General features: G+C 42.1%; 1 protein-coding gene across 1 annotated transcript in view; it reads left to right on the plus strand.

The window, feature by feature from the left end:
• Positions 1-15,405, plus strand: part of PPA2 (inorganic pyrophosphatase 2) — a 35,880-nt gene continuing 20,475 nt past the window's right edge. The window contains exons 1-5 of the mRNA XM_068941974.1: positions 1-390; positions 2,203-2,267; positions 3,878-3,922; positions 12,682-12,735; positions 15,264-15,383. Of these exons, the coding sequence (XP_068798075.1) occupies positions 249-390; positions 2,203-2,267; positions 3,878-3,922; positions 12,682-12,735; positions 15,264-15,383 (426 nt within the window). The 5' untranslated portion in view covers positions 1-248. The remainder of the gene's footprint in view (positions 391-2,202; positions 2,268-3,877; positions 3,923-12,681; positions 12,736-15,263; positions 15,384-15,405) is intronic.

Genomic DNA, 15,405 nt, shown 5'->3' on the forward strand with positions numbered 1-15,405 from the left:
TAACGGCGGCGCTCTCCCTCGGGCGGCGGTGGCGGCGACGGGCGGCTCTCCTTCCGCGGCGGGTTAAGGAGGGGATAAGCACCGGGCGGGGGCGGGGGCGGGGGCCGGGGCGGCTTGGAGCCTCCCCCTCCCGCGGCCGTGCGGAGTTCCCCTGGTGGGACGGGTGCGGCGCGGCGAAGCGAAGGCCCGGTCGGCCGCAGGAAGGGGAGGGAGGCAGGCAGGCAGGCAGGCAGGCGGCAGCCGCCATCATGCGCGCGCCGCCGGGGCTGCTGCGGCTGCTGGCGGCGCGGGGGTGGGGGAGGCCGCCGCGCCGCTGCCTCGGCGCCATGGCCCGCTACGGCACGGAGCAGCGGGGGCGGTCCCACTCGCCCGATTACCGCCTCTACTTTAGTAAGTAGCAGCCCCCGGGCTCCATAAACCCCTTCCCTCCCCGCCGCCCCCTTGGCGGAGCACGGTGCGGAGGGGGGAGAGCGGCTTCCGCCGGGGCTCCTGAGGCGTCGTGCCGAGCCTCTCCCCCGCCTCAGGGTGGCAGTTTGGTGTGGAAACCGCAGGGATTTCCCTGCGAGACGGCTGTTCGGGGAGATGCTGGGCCTGCTCAGCCCTGGGGGCTGGTGTGCGCCGGAGGGCCGTGCCCCTGCCCCCTAAAGCCTCCGAAGGGCGAGGGGGGCCGAGGGACACAGCGGCGCCTTGCGCTGGCGGCCAGGGCCACGCCATGCTCTGCGAGGCCAAGCAAGGCCTTGGCGGCAGGAGCCTCACCTCAGCTGCGGCGGCACGGCTGCCCATGGGGAGCGTCACCTGCCCGCTGGCCCCTTGTGAACAGGCCAGCCCTCCCTCCCGAAGTGTCATGGTGAGGGGAGGCTGCTGTCCAGAACGGGGGTCACCAGCCCCATGCGGCCTCTTGGGCCGGCAGTCTGGGAGCATAGCCAGGCTCAGATAGGCTTCTCAAAACCCAGCAAGAGTTGTTGCTGTGCAGTCTCAGTATTACACGTTTTAGTAACAAAGCTGTCTGTATGCTACTTACATCACTAGCACTGATTTTTTGCATCTGTGGTCCACTGACTTCCAGGCAGTTCCTTCTTATGTGCACTTCTGTGAGAGAAACGGTGGCAGCAGTGTGTTCCCTGTCAGTGGTACCCTGCCAGGACTCCCTTGCGCTCAGTCCCCCAGGGGAGGTCTGCGCAGGAACTCATATAGGGCAAGTCCAATCAGTTTGTGGGAGCAAGCAGCCTACAACTCAACTTTATTTTGTTTGGGAGAAGCATCTGGGAAATTTTCAGGAGTTGCAAAAAACAATTGCTGTCCATTCTTCCTTGTTGGGGTGGTCAAAGCAGGAGTTCAAGGCCGAATGAAGTCCTTTGTCTGCTTTTCCCATTATTCTTGAGAGGGACCCAGGCAGAGGAGGAAGTACTTCAGATTTGTGTTAGCGCCTTACATTACTAATGATGCTTCTGTCTACACGCAGATCTGATGCGACACCTTGGACTTTTGGCATTTTAAAAGTTTCCCTGTATTTTGAAAAGCTTTGGTGCCCACTCCAGTGAATTCTGTTCCTCTCTGCAGTGGGAGGAAGGCGTTGAAGTGAAGTTAATCTTGATTCCTGCTGGTTTTGGAGGGTCAGAGTTTCAGTTCTAGGGCCTGCACAGTTATCCCTTCCCTTACATATTCTGTTGGTCAGTCTTTGGCATGATATATTGGTGGATTTTCTCTTTCTGGTTGTGAAATTCAGTTTATGAGAAATATAGTGAAGCCAAATGGCCAGTGTTGCTAGAAACCCAGACAAATTCATTGATCGCTCGTGGAGCTGAGGTTCTCTGGGTATTTCATACCATTTTTACTCCCACTAATGGCTGTGTATTGGCAGGGAAGAGAAGAAGAGGGAATAAAAGGATCTTCTCATCTTTGCATAGCTTATGTTGCCAGGTAGTGAGAAGAGAGAAGTGTAGCATTGACTACCATAGCAGTAATTCTGATTCTAATGAATCATTGTCAAACAATCAAAGTTCTTGTCCTGAATATAGCTTATTTTGTAGAATAGCTTATTATAGCTTAATTTTAGAATTAAACCTGAGACAAAGTTGGGTTAATACGTAATTGTTGCACACCATTTGTTTCTGTAATGCATAATAGGCATTGGGAATGCAGACATCTTATTGCACATGTTTAGCTTTGTAATGCTACTTGTTTACTTGTTTGTTTTTTCAGAGAATCCCGATGGTAAATATATTTCTCCATTTCATGACATTCCACTGTTTGCTGGATCTAAAGAAGTATGTATTTATGCCTTGAAATACAATTTGTTTCTAAAATGGTAGTGGTTGTGTTGGTACTGTTTAGATAAGCGTACTTTTATTTTTTTTTCTCCACCCAGTATTCTCTGAGTTCAGTAACATGTAGTGAAACTTAATGGTAACTATTTAAACAAGCCTAGGTTTCTTGAGGCTCCAAGTAATGGGAGAGGAAAAAAAAAAACCTCTCCCTCTATCTTACGGTAGTTTTCTTTGTTTAAAGTTTGTTTATGTGCTCTAGAATTCGTTTTCTACCGTTACTCCTTTAAAATGACATTTCTCTACATCTGCAATTAAATGTGTGCATTTCCTTGCGCTGGGAGATGTACAGCATGTACTTATGTGACTTATGGTGTATTTCTTTAATTCCCAAAAGGAGCATTATAATTGGAAGCCAACAATAATGCCCAAGAGAAAAGTGGTAATCGCACCTTTGGAGAATTACAAGGCGTGAGGTGCAGCTGAGCACTTTCACGTCTTGTTAGCCATACTCCCTGGAGTTTCATTATAGCAATAATGAAACGCCTGTTTTATGTGTCACCGATGGGAACTGCCAGTCTTTGGTTTAGGCTTAGGTTCGCATATTATGGTATACTTGTTGCACAGACAGCTTGGGAAGGTTTCAGCTGTTTTCTTGATTTGTTGCTGAGATTCTTTGGATGATATGAATGGTGAGAAAAGTCAACAACTCTAATGTATGTTCAGATTGAGACCTTTGAAATAATGAATCAATCTCTTGAATTATTTAAAGTGAGAGCTTAAAAATATACCTGAAACTGTTTTGAGCAGCAGATGTAAGCATACTAGTCAAGGGAAGAGATGTGCCTTTTTCAGACTCTCATTGATAAGATATCCGTTCCAGTTGGTACTGTTGCTAGAAAACTGAAAGGCATTTTCACCTACGCAATTCGTGGGGGCCTTGCTGTCCCTGGATCCAGAGTTAAAGGTTTAGAGGGATGGATTATGGACTATGGGAATTTTATAGATTGATCAGACATCACTATTCTATAATATAATGTGGAGAGCCTTTCACTTGGGCTGCTTCAACGTGGGAAGAGCTTCCTGCAAAATATAGGAGCTGGTGGGAGGGGAAAGGAAGAGAGTCCTTAGGAAAGTCTATATTAATTTTACCTTCTTTGCAAGAGGCAAAGGTAAGGAGTTATTGTATGTTAGCTCTGATCTAAGCTTTGTGAGCTTTAATGATGAATAACTCCAGACCTATTTTCTGTACTGCTTTTTAATTTTGCTTTTTAATTTTGCTTTTTCAAGTGAACAGGAGGCTGATTCTGATGTGCTTTTTTTAACCAGTTGAGGACAGGCCTAAACCGCTATTTAAACATTTTATGTCACTGGGAGAAAATGGATGTGTCCCTGTCCATTTTTATTTTCTTCTGTTAACATCTGGAAGGTTATAATTTCACAATCAAAAGAGACTGAGCACATATTTTTAAATATGATAGTTTAGGGCCTTATACTCACAGAAGGATGTTTCAATCGCATTTAAAAGTAGTACTATTCATATTTATGTGAATAAGTTATTTTTCTTCTCTAATGTTCTTCCTACACTTCTTTTCTTCACTCTTTTTTCATAGGATAAAGAGATTCCAGCAAAGAGATCAAAGACTACTGGAAGTGAGGTACTGCTAGGATTTATTTTTTATTAAACATCACTTTGCTATTCTCTAATTGTAATGGACAACAGGACAGTCTAACAGGACTTCTGGTCGTGGTGGACAGCATGAGAACTGTTCAGCATCATGTGTCTTTCACTGAATATAGTTAGCATATCTTCAAATGCATGTTTTTTAGGAGGAGAAGGCTAAACGAATTTAATATTCTCCTCTTTGAATGGGCTAGAAATGTCAGTATTTTTTTTTTTTTGTCGAGACATTCTCTAAGACAAACGTTCTTTTACCACTTTCAGAGTTTCATTATGGCTATTGCAGAGTTCGTGTGTTATCTTTTTTCCTATTATATTCAGAAACATTTGCAAAGAAAACTCCCTTAATGAAATATTCATTATGCTTTGACTGTGGGGTAATATTTGGTGTATATGAAACTTTGGATATGTAGGACAGAAATTAGACTTGCTATCTGTTTTTTAGACCTGAGGCTATGTCCTTTTCTATGCTCACCTGGGAAATCCAAAGGAGAGAAAAAATCCCATCTGCTGGTGCTTTGGAGTTAACCGGTACCAAAGCTAAACCTAACAGAAGCCCAAAAAAACATGGACGGTCTGTTCTGGCTTTTTCTGTGAAACAAGATTTGTTTCTGCAAGTGTTTCTTTTCCAAAATGTAGCATTTTTTGCAATGCTTTCCTTGGTACAGGCATACATTCCCCCTCCCACCCCCCCACCCCCACCCCTTCAGAACTGGGCTGTTAGAGGCAAGGTTTCGTGCCATCTATGTAAGCATCTGAACGTCTGTTGGAGTGCCTAGAATCATTTATCTTGTCAGTATCTGTTTGACCAGTTGTGTTGCAAAACTGTAACTACCCCTGTAATGTGACACAACTGTCATGTCTGGGTTCAGATAGTTTTGCAACTAATATGTAGTACGCTGGTTCTTCTACTGTATACCTGTCCCCATTAAATCCTGCACTAAGGCATTAGATGTATTTTCTCTTCCTTTTCTCTGTGACTCATTTACGCTACAATGTCTAGGTAATGCTATTTAGATTTCCTGGATATTTAGTAGATGGAGAGTCATGCCTAAAAGCTGAATTATTCCCATGGCTATTGGGAAAGGCTCTTGGGACGTTGTTTTGCAATACAAGTTCTTAATTACTGCTCTTACTGGAAATCAAGTATTGTATCTTATCAACTTTAAAATGTTGTGACAATATCTCCGAGCTTTGAAGATGTAAAGCCTGTTCTATGCATTGTCCAAAACTGTTCAAAACTGCTTTTGTCTGTGTAGTGGGAAGCATGATAGTTTGTTTAAAACCATGTTTCTAGTTCCCTTTTTCTGATCTCTGGATCTGTCTGTGGGAAAAAAAAATCCAGCGAGGCTGAGCAGCTCTTGCCCCCTGGGCCAGTGTAGACCTGTGAGCTGCTTCACATAACTCCTGCTGTGAGTGTGCTCTAGACTGTAATTTAATAGAACCGCAGAAAAGGAGCAAAGGCAGCTGTACGTTTCGGTTGTCGTGGGCTCCTGATGTGAGTAAGCAAACAAATGTGTAGGCTGTAGGCTTCCCAACCATGTTTGGTCTTTACTTAGATAGTGAATGGGAGAAGGCAAACAATTTAGAAAACACATTTTTCTTCTTTGAGAGCTGGGGAGAAGAGAGAAAATGGAGGAATCTGTGTTCGGGAAGGCAGTGTTCCTTCTTTTTATACTGGGTTCTTCAGCAGCTCTCCTCATCTTGGCCTGGTGAGAAATGCATCCCTGCATTTAGGGGGAAAAAAAGCGTAATCGGGGGAGAAGGGAATAAATGGGGAATTGAATGTTATTTGTTGCTTTCTAAAGACCTTTGAAGCGCTGTACTTACTCTCTTGTAGGCATGCAAAGACTACTATTGATACCTCATGTTCAGTAGATCCTTGCACTGAATTTGGCCAAGATTCAAAGGTGATTCAAGGTTCCTCTTGCGCTACAAACACAGCTACATCTGTAAAACTTGTACTTTTAGGATAGTGATTATTTGTTAGTCTCCACAAGTGAAGGGCCTCTTAAAAGTATGTGTTAAATTGTGCCAAACTGGCTTTTGTGATGGCAGTTTAGCTGTGGAAAATGAAGATAATTTTGTTTGAATCTTTTCAGTCTGTCAGATCTACTTCAAATTGTTCTTGGCATTTGTGATAAGAAAAGAAGGTTTCAAAAACAAGAGTTTCAGGTTTCAACATTCATGGGATAAGGGAGCACACGTTTTAGAAGTCTGCATGTTAGCTGGTTTGCAATTTCAGCTTGTCTGAGTTCTAAGGGAAAAGTTGTGGCATTTTTGTTCTCAGTAGTGCAGCCACTTCTTGCAAGATCATAGACCTCCCCAAAAATCTCAGTTAAATTTGGCTTTGCAGCTGCTGTTGACAGCTAATCTTTTGGCTTTCATAGATGTTTTTCAACTATTTGAAGACTTGAGAGAAGCTATGTTCAGGGAGGAACTCTTTTGGAAGAAATCATATTTAACCTTAGTCTCAAATTATTGGCAGCATGCGGTCTGAACCTCAGCTTTGTCTTAAGCGTTGAAATCACTCAAAATCCACTCTTGCCCAAATAAATCTCTATGAAAGGCATCAAAAGTTTCACATCTCTGTCTGGGAGGGTGGATGTTCTCCCTATGGTTACAGTGAAAACTCTGTTGGAGGCTGATTGTTGAATATGATCTTCGGAGCTGGATGGCAGGAAGAAGGTTCCAAGAGGTCGTCGCTGTCTTTTCAAGATGTGTTGCTTCCCTGCTGTAGTGAAAGGGTTTCTAATCCGCTTGTCATTATTTGTGTCTTTGATGGAGCGTTCGCTTATCAGCTCATTCAGAGGACTCAGGTGTTCTTGAATACGACGTTTTATTTAAAACGTTGGCCTTAGTAAGGAATCTGTCCAAGCATGTCAAGATTATCCTCCTTCAACTCGCAGAGACCCACAAGAGCAGTTTAAGGGGGAGGGGGAGGAGGGAAGAAACAGGACAGCTTTTTTTGTTGTGTCCTGTCGATTGCACAGTACTGCAATGCCCTTGTGGACTTGAGTTGAATTCCCTCTGTCAGGCGAAAACTTTTGATAAATAAGCCAGTCACATGAGATATAAGGGGTCATCAGAGTGGGTGAGCAGCCTTAATAGGTGATCTGATAGAGGGCCTCATGCTTGGGACAGAGTTCAAAACTGTGGTGTCAGAGTTGTCTTATGAGTAAGTCAGTATGTTTCATGAGGGGGAAAAGCTGGCAACGTTTCCCATGCTCTACAGGTGCAAATTTTGTATTCTGTGTTAACTACAGGCTCTGTAACCTTCAGTCATGCTGGACCTCTTTTTGGAATATGTCACCCAGGCTGTAACAAGGCCATTGCATGTGACATTGTATGTTCCAAATTTTTTCTTATCAGTGGAAGTTTCATCCTGATATTTGAACTCGAGGAGTCTTTTTCTATGGACTGTCATAAATCTTGCTTTGCGCTCATGTAGATAAGCAAATGCTGAGAAGGACAGAAGTAATCTTCACTCAGCAATCAGGTTAATATCTGATTATATCTGATTAATATCTGGGGTAGAGCTAGTTTGCTAAGAAAGCTGCAGCAGTGAATTGATCAAACTTAACTTCAGAGAAACAATTTCTTAAAACTTAAGAAAGTCAGTGTTTCATTTTGGTCCATGTCAACACTATGCTGAGTAGTTTCAAAAGTTAATATATCCAGTAACTAGTTTATCTTGTAAGTGAATGTGACTGACACCATTTCTAGGACACCTGTGGGTAAAAACTCTTCCATAGTGTTCTTGATTTGCTTTCCGCTGCAGTATGAAGGAAGTACAATAGGAAAAGGCTGCAGACATTTTGCATTTATGCTGGGCATTGTGCTCTCCCTCCCCCCGTCTCAACGTGGCCTGTTAATTTGTATTGGAAATGTTCCATGGACTTCTCTTGTAGGCAGAGAATATTTGGTCTCCAGATGTTGCTGGCATTTGTTTTGATGTTTTCATCAAAATACCTTGTAGCAAGTGTTAGGTTGGGAATGGGACTCATATTGTAAGCAAGCCCCTCTCCGTTTATTTCTGGTTGTATTTCATGACAGTCCCTTCCCCCCCCCCCCCCCCCCCTTTTAAACTTCTGTTGTTGAAGGCATCATTCTTTGTTCATACTGCCGCTGGACTGCAGCTCATCCTTTTCATTCTCATTAGTCCTCAAGTGCATGCTGCTGTATTCAGTCGATTGCTGGTGAGAATCCCTGTAAAATTGCAAATGAGCAGAGAGAAAAGGAATGGAAATGGTAGCTGCTTTTTTCTTCTGTGTGTCTTGTGACTTCAGAGCTCCTCAGTGAGGAGGGTCAGGAGCTCCCAAATGCTGTCTCTAATGCTTTCAGATTTTTTTTTTTTTTTGAAAGCACTCTACTTTAAAAATGACTGAAGTAGTTGTAAGTTTCATCATATCTCCTCTCCCCCTCATGCAAGTGTGATGGTGAATGGCAATCAGGACTTAATAAGTGATGATGTTTGTCTTTTTATGGAATCTTACTGACTTTCTGTTCCTCATGTATTCCTTTTTCTGCCTCCCGTTTTGTCACTTCCCTTGCTCAGCTCCAGTTCTGCTTCAAATTAGCTGAACCTTCAGAGTTGAGTATTACCTGTTGCAACCTTTGGGCAAAATCATACCTGTTCAGAACCCTCCCTTCAAATGTACCAGTTCAGGAACTTGAAAGGGCTGAGAAAGGAAGTAGTTGAAAGAGAAAAGGGAAAGTTAGGCAGGAAAAAGAGTTGTTTATGAGAAGGGTATATGGGAATCCAGAAAGTCAGGTTGCAAAAACAAAAAGGTGTGAGAAATATGCTTCATTTAGTTCTACTGACCTGTGATACTCAAGTTTGTGATAACAAATCTTGATCTGAATGAGCTGTCTTTTATAAGAATCTGTATAGCCAGAGCCAGCAGTTATCTTTGGTGGTTGGTCTTAGTGGAGAGAACACTGACTCGTTATTTACCTAGGTTCACTATCTGTATTTTCCTTGCTTTTCTGAATACTTGCTGTATGAGCATATTTAAGTATATTTCAATACTTTTCTCTCTCTCTGTGGTTTAAAAAAAAAAAAAAAGGCTGCTCTTATTGCCCATGTGAAATGACATCAGCAAAAGCAATATTAGGATAAATTAAAAATGATGGTCAATTCAAGTGGCAATGCCAAGCCTTGCTACAGAAAACACCCTGCTAAAGCAAACACTTATTCACCTCCTATGTGTGTTCCCATATGGTGAAGTTAAGACTGTAGTTCTTAGGAAGTTCCTATCATTTAAAGGTACTGTTTGTTCCTTCTAATGTCATTTTCTGTCTGCTTTCACACTCAGTTTTAAGAATTAGGAAATACACTTCTGACTTCTCTGTGTTGAACAAATAGATTTTTTTTTCCTTGCCTTCTCAGTACTTCTAATAGAGCATAAGCGTCTGCCTTCTGTTCACATTAACCCTAAGTCAATCAAGCTACATAATATTCTGGGTTGAAAGTCCTTCTGGGCCCTTCTAGGTCTGTTCCCCTAGCTGCTGGGGTCTGTCCCGTTTTCTGAATTTAGGAAACTGTTTCATCTTTTCTTTCATGCTCCAGGAGACTGTTCCTCTGAAGAAACCATCAGCCAGCAGGGTGAGCATGGTGGTAGCCTGCAGGAGCTACTCTGTCTGGCCTGTTGTACAGCGTGCCTTCAGGAAATGAAGTCCTTTCTGCATTAGGCTCTTGCAGAGTTGGGTTAAGTTGGGACTTTTGGCAAGCAGTGATCTCATAGGCAGGCCTATTGACTGCCATCATACTAAGGCTGTTAAATGGTAAACTAATTTACTAGATAGCTGATAGTTGTTTGGAAGACTATCTTTTTGTCATTATTCTAGGTGGTTCTTATTCCTGCCAGAGGTTCCTGACTCTGCAAAGAGTGCATAAACAAACAGTGGATTCATTGCCTAACAGAACTGCTGGAGAAGAAACTAAAGAGAGGGCAGGAAGAAATGGTTAGGAGCTTCCTAAAGCAGATAGTTTTCCTCTCATGAGAGATCAGCTTTTGGGTTTTCCTCTTTCTTGCTCTGGAAGGTGTGTCAAATGGGCTGTTAGAGCAGTCTCACCATTGTTTGAGGGTGTAGAAGTAGCCATTGGTTTTCCATTGAGATGGGATATTTTTGTTTTAATGACTTAAAATAAAAATATCAATCACCAGGTTCATTGACTGGGCAAAACTAACCACTCAGTGGCATACGCAGGTGGTAATCTAGGGAGATATGTGGTGTCTGACATTTGCATTTCTGTTTGCAGCTGAGACGAGGACAATTTTGCAGCAAGGATCTGAGGGAGAACATTCGAGTGGAGAGAAAGAATAAACGCTTGGTTTGGGGAAATGAGTGGTGGAAAAATCTGTGTGTGTTACTTAGGCAAGGAGAAGGGAGGGAAACAAGATAGGGAAGAGAAGAGGGGGAAAAAACAGAGATAGAAATATACTTATTTTCTGTTTCCAGCTGTCAAACTATCAACTGTGCGCTCTCCTTTCCACCTCAGTGAATCCTGCCTCATCACTGTGAAAATCTGATTGTCCTATAAATAAACTTTTTAAATGTGAGCGCTGCATGAAGTTATTAATCTCTTGTAAATGCTTGTGGCAGCTTAGCATTAGAGAGAGTACTTTCAGGGTTTTTTTTGCATATGAATTAATCTGTCAGGCTATCACATTTAAGACTCCTGGCAAAACACTTTTGACTGATACCACAAATTACAAAGCCCTGGTCTTAAAGCTGGGTTAAATGCAAGTGATTCTGTGCGAGAGAAGCATTATATCCACTTCAGTCCAGCTGTGGTCCAGCCCTGAGAGTTCTCGTGAAGGCCCTGACTAACTTTTGACCAGTTAAAGTTCAAAAACAACATTTGCAGGCTCTTGAGGCCATTGTACTAGACATAGTCAGGAAAATATGCAGTGGTGTCTCTCACAACAAAAACGTAGGAATATGATGGAGGGGAAGACACTCTGTATCATTCCAGGAGTAGTTTGTAAGTTTTTTGCCTATATAGCTACCAGTCACAACACTTGCTGGCGGATCCCTGAGAGCTTCTTGTCAGCATTGGCTTTCATGCAGTGTATTTCTTGTTCTAGGTGTTTCTTGGATGTGCAAACTTTATTTGGCTCCCTTACCTGCTGCTGTCTGGGTGTCAGCTCCTTCTGCGTCTGCTTCCTTAGTGTTGTTGTCTTTGAGCTCTCTTTCTGGGTACTGCTCTATTTCAGCTATTTTTATACATAAGGTGTGCCTTATGAAACTGATCTGAAGCACCTCCCCCTCCCCCTTTTTATTGTTTAGTGTATTCGGTTATGAGCTGTTCAGGAAAGTGATTCCATCTTACGTGCTTAGATTCCGCTGGTTACCGCATGGACATGAGACTTACAGATGGCAAACTTGATTTAAATGTTCTGGGGATTTGCTGTTTGTCAGGATTGTACATAGCTTGTAATCTTACAGGAAAAACAGTGAGTGACAGCTGGGATTTTCCTTTGCTTTGTTGCTTCTGTCTTTCCAGATTTGGGGAGAGAAGTGCATAGATCCGTTGGAACGACTTTAATCAGACTGTGACATTGGCCCTGGCAATGATATTGGTCTGCTGCAGCTGCAGGTTACAGAGAGCAAAAATACAAAAATTTAAGTGTCTGCTAGTGCCTTAATTGCAGAGGAGCTAAAGAGTCAGTGCAACTTTTCAGTTGGTTTGGCCTTATTTCTCAACAGATTTATTTAAAAATGTAGTCTGTCCTTCCTTGACTGGTGCATTTTTAATACCAACAAGAGTTTTCCTTGGCTGTAGTGAGATGTCACAGTACCCCAGGCAATGTAATATCTTGGGGTTATTTTAATAATCTTGGAGAAAATAGGTTGTAGGCATTGCTGGATGGATTGGACTAGTGACCCATTTTAATTAATACTCTCTCCTCCCTGGTAGTGCTTAACTCTGCTGGGAAAGAAGAACCCTTACAACAGATAGCTGCACAGATGGTTTTTCTCTTTGGAAAATGTCACTTTAACCTCTCCAGTAAGAAAGAGTATAGACTTCTTTTTTTCTCTTGTCCTAAAAGCCTGAAAGCTTACATGTTTTTTTGTTTGTTTGTTTTTTTCCTTAAAACTGTTTCCAGTTATTTTCTGGTGGGAAGAAGGCTGATGGAGACACTAGGTGTCTGTGTCCAGGTCCTTCTTCCTCTATCACTTTTGAATTCATTTTGGCTCACTTCAGCTAGATGTGACTGAGGCTCAGGTATGTCAGTGGTTGTAATATTTGTATGGATTTTTAAAAAAATGTATGAGGCCAAAGAGGAAATCATGAAGAAATAAATCCATGGGGGGAAAAAAGCACTCTCCTTTCCTGTGTTTGAGGGGAACTTTCTTACAAAAACATCCAATCCTCTTTGACTGATAGACTCAACACTGTCGTGTGGTAAATCATTCCACAGGCTTATTAAACGTTGTGTGAAGAATAGTGTTGAGATTGGAATAAAAAGCATCATGTGGATTTCCCCGTTTTGTAGTTATTCATCTGCTCAAAGAGGAGGAGAAAAGGAAGGAGGAACTGAGGAGATTGAGTATCATTGTGAGGAGCTGATGACTCTAAACAAATTGTACTTAACATAAAATCGGATGGAACAGTGAGATTTGACACGCATTGGTGTTAAATACAGAGGAGAGAACTTATCTTGTTGCAAAGTATGAATTACTAAGTGGGCTTCATTTCAGATTCTTTCATTGTTTTTATTTCAGGTACTGTTTAATATGATTGTAGAAGTGCCTCGTTGGACAAATGCGAAAATGGAGGTAATTAAGAAAAAATACCTTGATTATATAGGTATTTATGAAAGGTATGGCAACTTAATCTATTCCAGTATTTCAGAGTTCAATCAGAATGTGGGATACTCTTTATATGTAAAATTTTGTTACAGTATTTATTTGAGGTTGTGCATACAGAGATTTTCCTTGCAGTTAAAGAATATGCTAAGGTCCTAGTTTTGTTTCCTTTTTGCCGGTGAGCAATGACTCTTGACAGCCGTCTGATTGCAGAGTGCAGAATACCTACAACAGGGTCCTGGAGTACTGGGTTTCGGAATATTGTCCTACGTCTAGTCTGACTCTTGCTTGCTCATATAGCATTCATTTCAGAGGATTTAATTCTCTCATTTCTGCTGTATGAATGATAGTCTGCTAGGCCAAATCCTGGCAAATGGAATGGGAATGGCAAATGAAAAATTGTTTCCTTGAGACAAAAAATACTTGGACCTCACTGGCTGAAAATACCTGCTGCTGCTGGGAGCTACTTCATAAGTAGAGCTTACCAGATTGTTTCTCTACTGTTAAAATACAGAAGCTGAGTAATGCTTCATCTGTAGTGTGGGTAAAATAACATATCTCACCAGGGTTTCTCCTGTCTTCTCTAACATTTGTATTAATTTTAGGGATGTTTCCTGCATGCGTTTAAGGAAGTTGGTTGTGCTGTTAACTATTTGGACTATTAAAAATACCACAAAGAACCTGCCCAGACCATTATTTCAGAATTTTGTTACCTTTCTAGGATGCTGGAATATCATTTGAACTGCGTTTACCACCTTGGCTGTTGTTCTAGAAATAGGGTTATCTTGGAAAATTAGCTTGTATTTTTAAGATAATGTCTTATTGTGGAAGCTGAGTTCCCTTTTTCAGAGTTCGCCTTTACCCCTGCTATTTGAAGTCTTTGCTTAAAGCTCGGGGTGCTCTCTTATTTCCCCCACTGCCACCACCACCTCCTTTGCCACGTTACATCAAGGGGAAAGAAGTTTGCTGTCCTGTTAAGTTCAGAAATCGATAGGTTGAACGTTTTCTGGCTTGGCAGAAGACAAGATGTAGTTCTCTAATCTATAACTATTGACATACATGGAAGTTTTTGCATTATTATTAAGGCAGACGGTTGTCTTGCTTTGCCTTTCTGCCCTGAGAATCCTTCAGTTCAGGCTGTGGTAAGGTGTTGGTACCGGCTCTGGACTGCATCTCCATGCTAGGATTTCCTCACTTGGAATGGAGACTAGGAGAGTAAACCTTGCCTTAGGATGAGTGTTTCCCACTGTTATATCCCCAGTGCGAGATACCATGCTCATCGGTATTTCTCTTACCCCTTCCTTTTTATGAGTGTTTTTTAGGAGGCTTTATTGAGCTACCACCTACTGTTGTAAGTTACACCTCTATGCCCCCGTTTATGTCAGGAGAAAGGTTGTTTGAGCTCCACTTGCATCCGAATCCCAGGTGGAATAGTTCATGTCTTCACTGTTAAGTTACGACCAGAAGCAGGTAGAATCAGGTGTGAAACCTGATCTCAGCTCTTTGGGAGGGTTTGCTTGTTTGCACGCTATTGAAAGTATGATGTGGTCTAAAAAAGTGTGGTTCCTTTGGGATGACTTTGATAGTGGTGTTTGTAGCTAAATTTCAAAGATGATGTAAAGTGTAGACTAAGAATGGTATGCTCATGTGTGCAAAGTGAACTACCTGAGCCAGTGCATGCTCATAGCCTGTAACAGATATGAGGCCATTCAAATGAGTGTTTGTGAGTAAGAGCCAAGTTAACATGAATTGTGTGGTGGTGTTGGAGTGGCAAAAGAATGGTTACAGTGAATTAGCTAAAGTGTGGTAGGTAACCCATATGATAATGGGTTTATATTTAAGGTCTCACTGGCAGATGATGTCCATGATAAACTGTTATGCAATAATTGATTTAGTGCTTATGTGCATGCTCCTTCAGGAGTAGAAATGCCTTCTCCTGATGCTAGCTTAACTTTTCCCTAACTTGCATGAATTCGGTGTTCAGTGACTATGCACGGTTAGTCCTTACTAACAAGGATTTGTATGCTGAGAGGTGATGTAGAGAAAAAAAGAGTGTATGCAGTAGGAAAGCAATGAACAGGGAGAAAGAAGAAACACTTCTGCAGTTGCTGTCAAAGCCGCTATTTGAAGAACTCATGCTACCATTTATATCTCTGTTGAACTTGTCTCATAAAGTGCAAGAGCTTCTAATGTAAGTTCCCTTCAGTATTTATGTTTGACCATGACAGGCTCCTTATAAATTTATGACTTTCTTTTCTAGATTTGTTTTTTTTTTTCTCTTGCATACTTCACAACATTATTTAAAACCTTAATAAGTTGCTATTTGAATGTGACCCTTGAGATTTACAGTGAGGCCATCACACTTTTAATACTCCTCAAACCACAAACACATGCTCCCAGACGGAGCTTTCTAACTGGTTGGGTACAGAATGAATTGCTTTCCATTTTACAGTTCTCTCTTTTTCTCTCTCTCTCTGTGTCTTTCACGATCTACTTAGATTGCCACTGAGGAGCCGTTGAATCCCATTAAACAAGATATAAAGAAAGGCAAGCTTCGATATGTGGCAAATATCTTTCCTCACAAGGGTTATATATGGAATTATGGTGCCTTCCCTCAGGTAACATTTTTGTTATAATGGT

This window comes from Struthio camelus, chromosome 4 (assembly GCF_040807025.1).
Source record: "Struthio camelus isolate bStrCam1 chromosome 4, bStrCam1.hap1, whole genome shotgun sequence".
Lineage (NCBI taxonomy): Eukaryota > Metazoa > Chordata > Aves > Struthioniformes > Struthionidae > Struthio > Struthio camelus.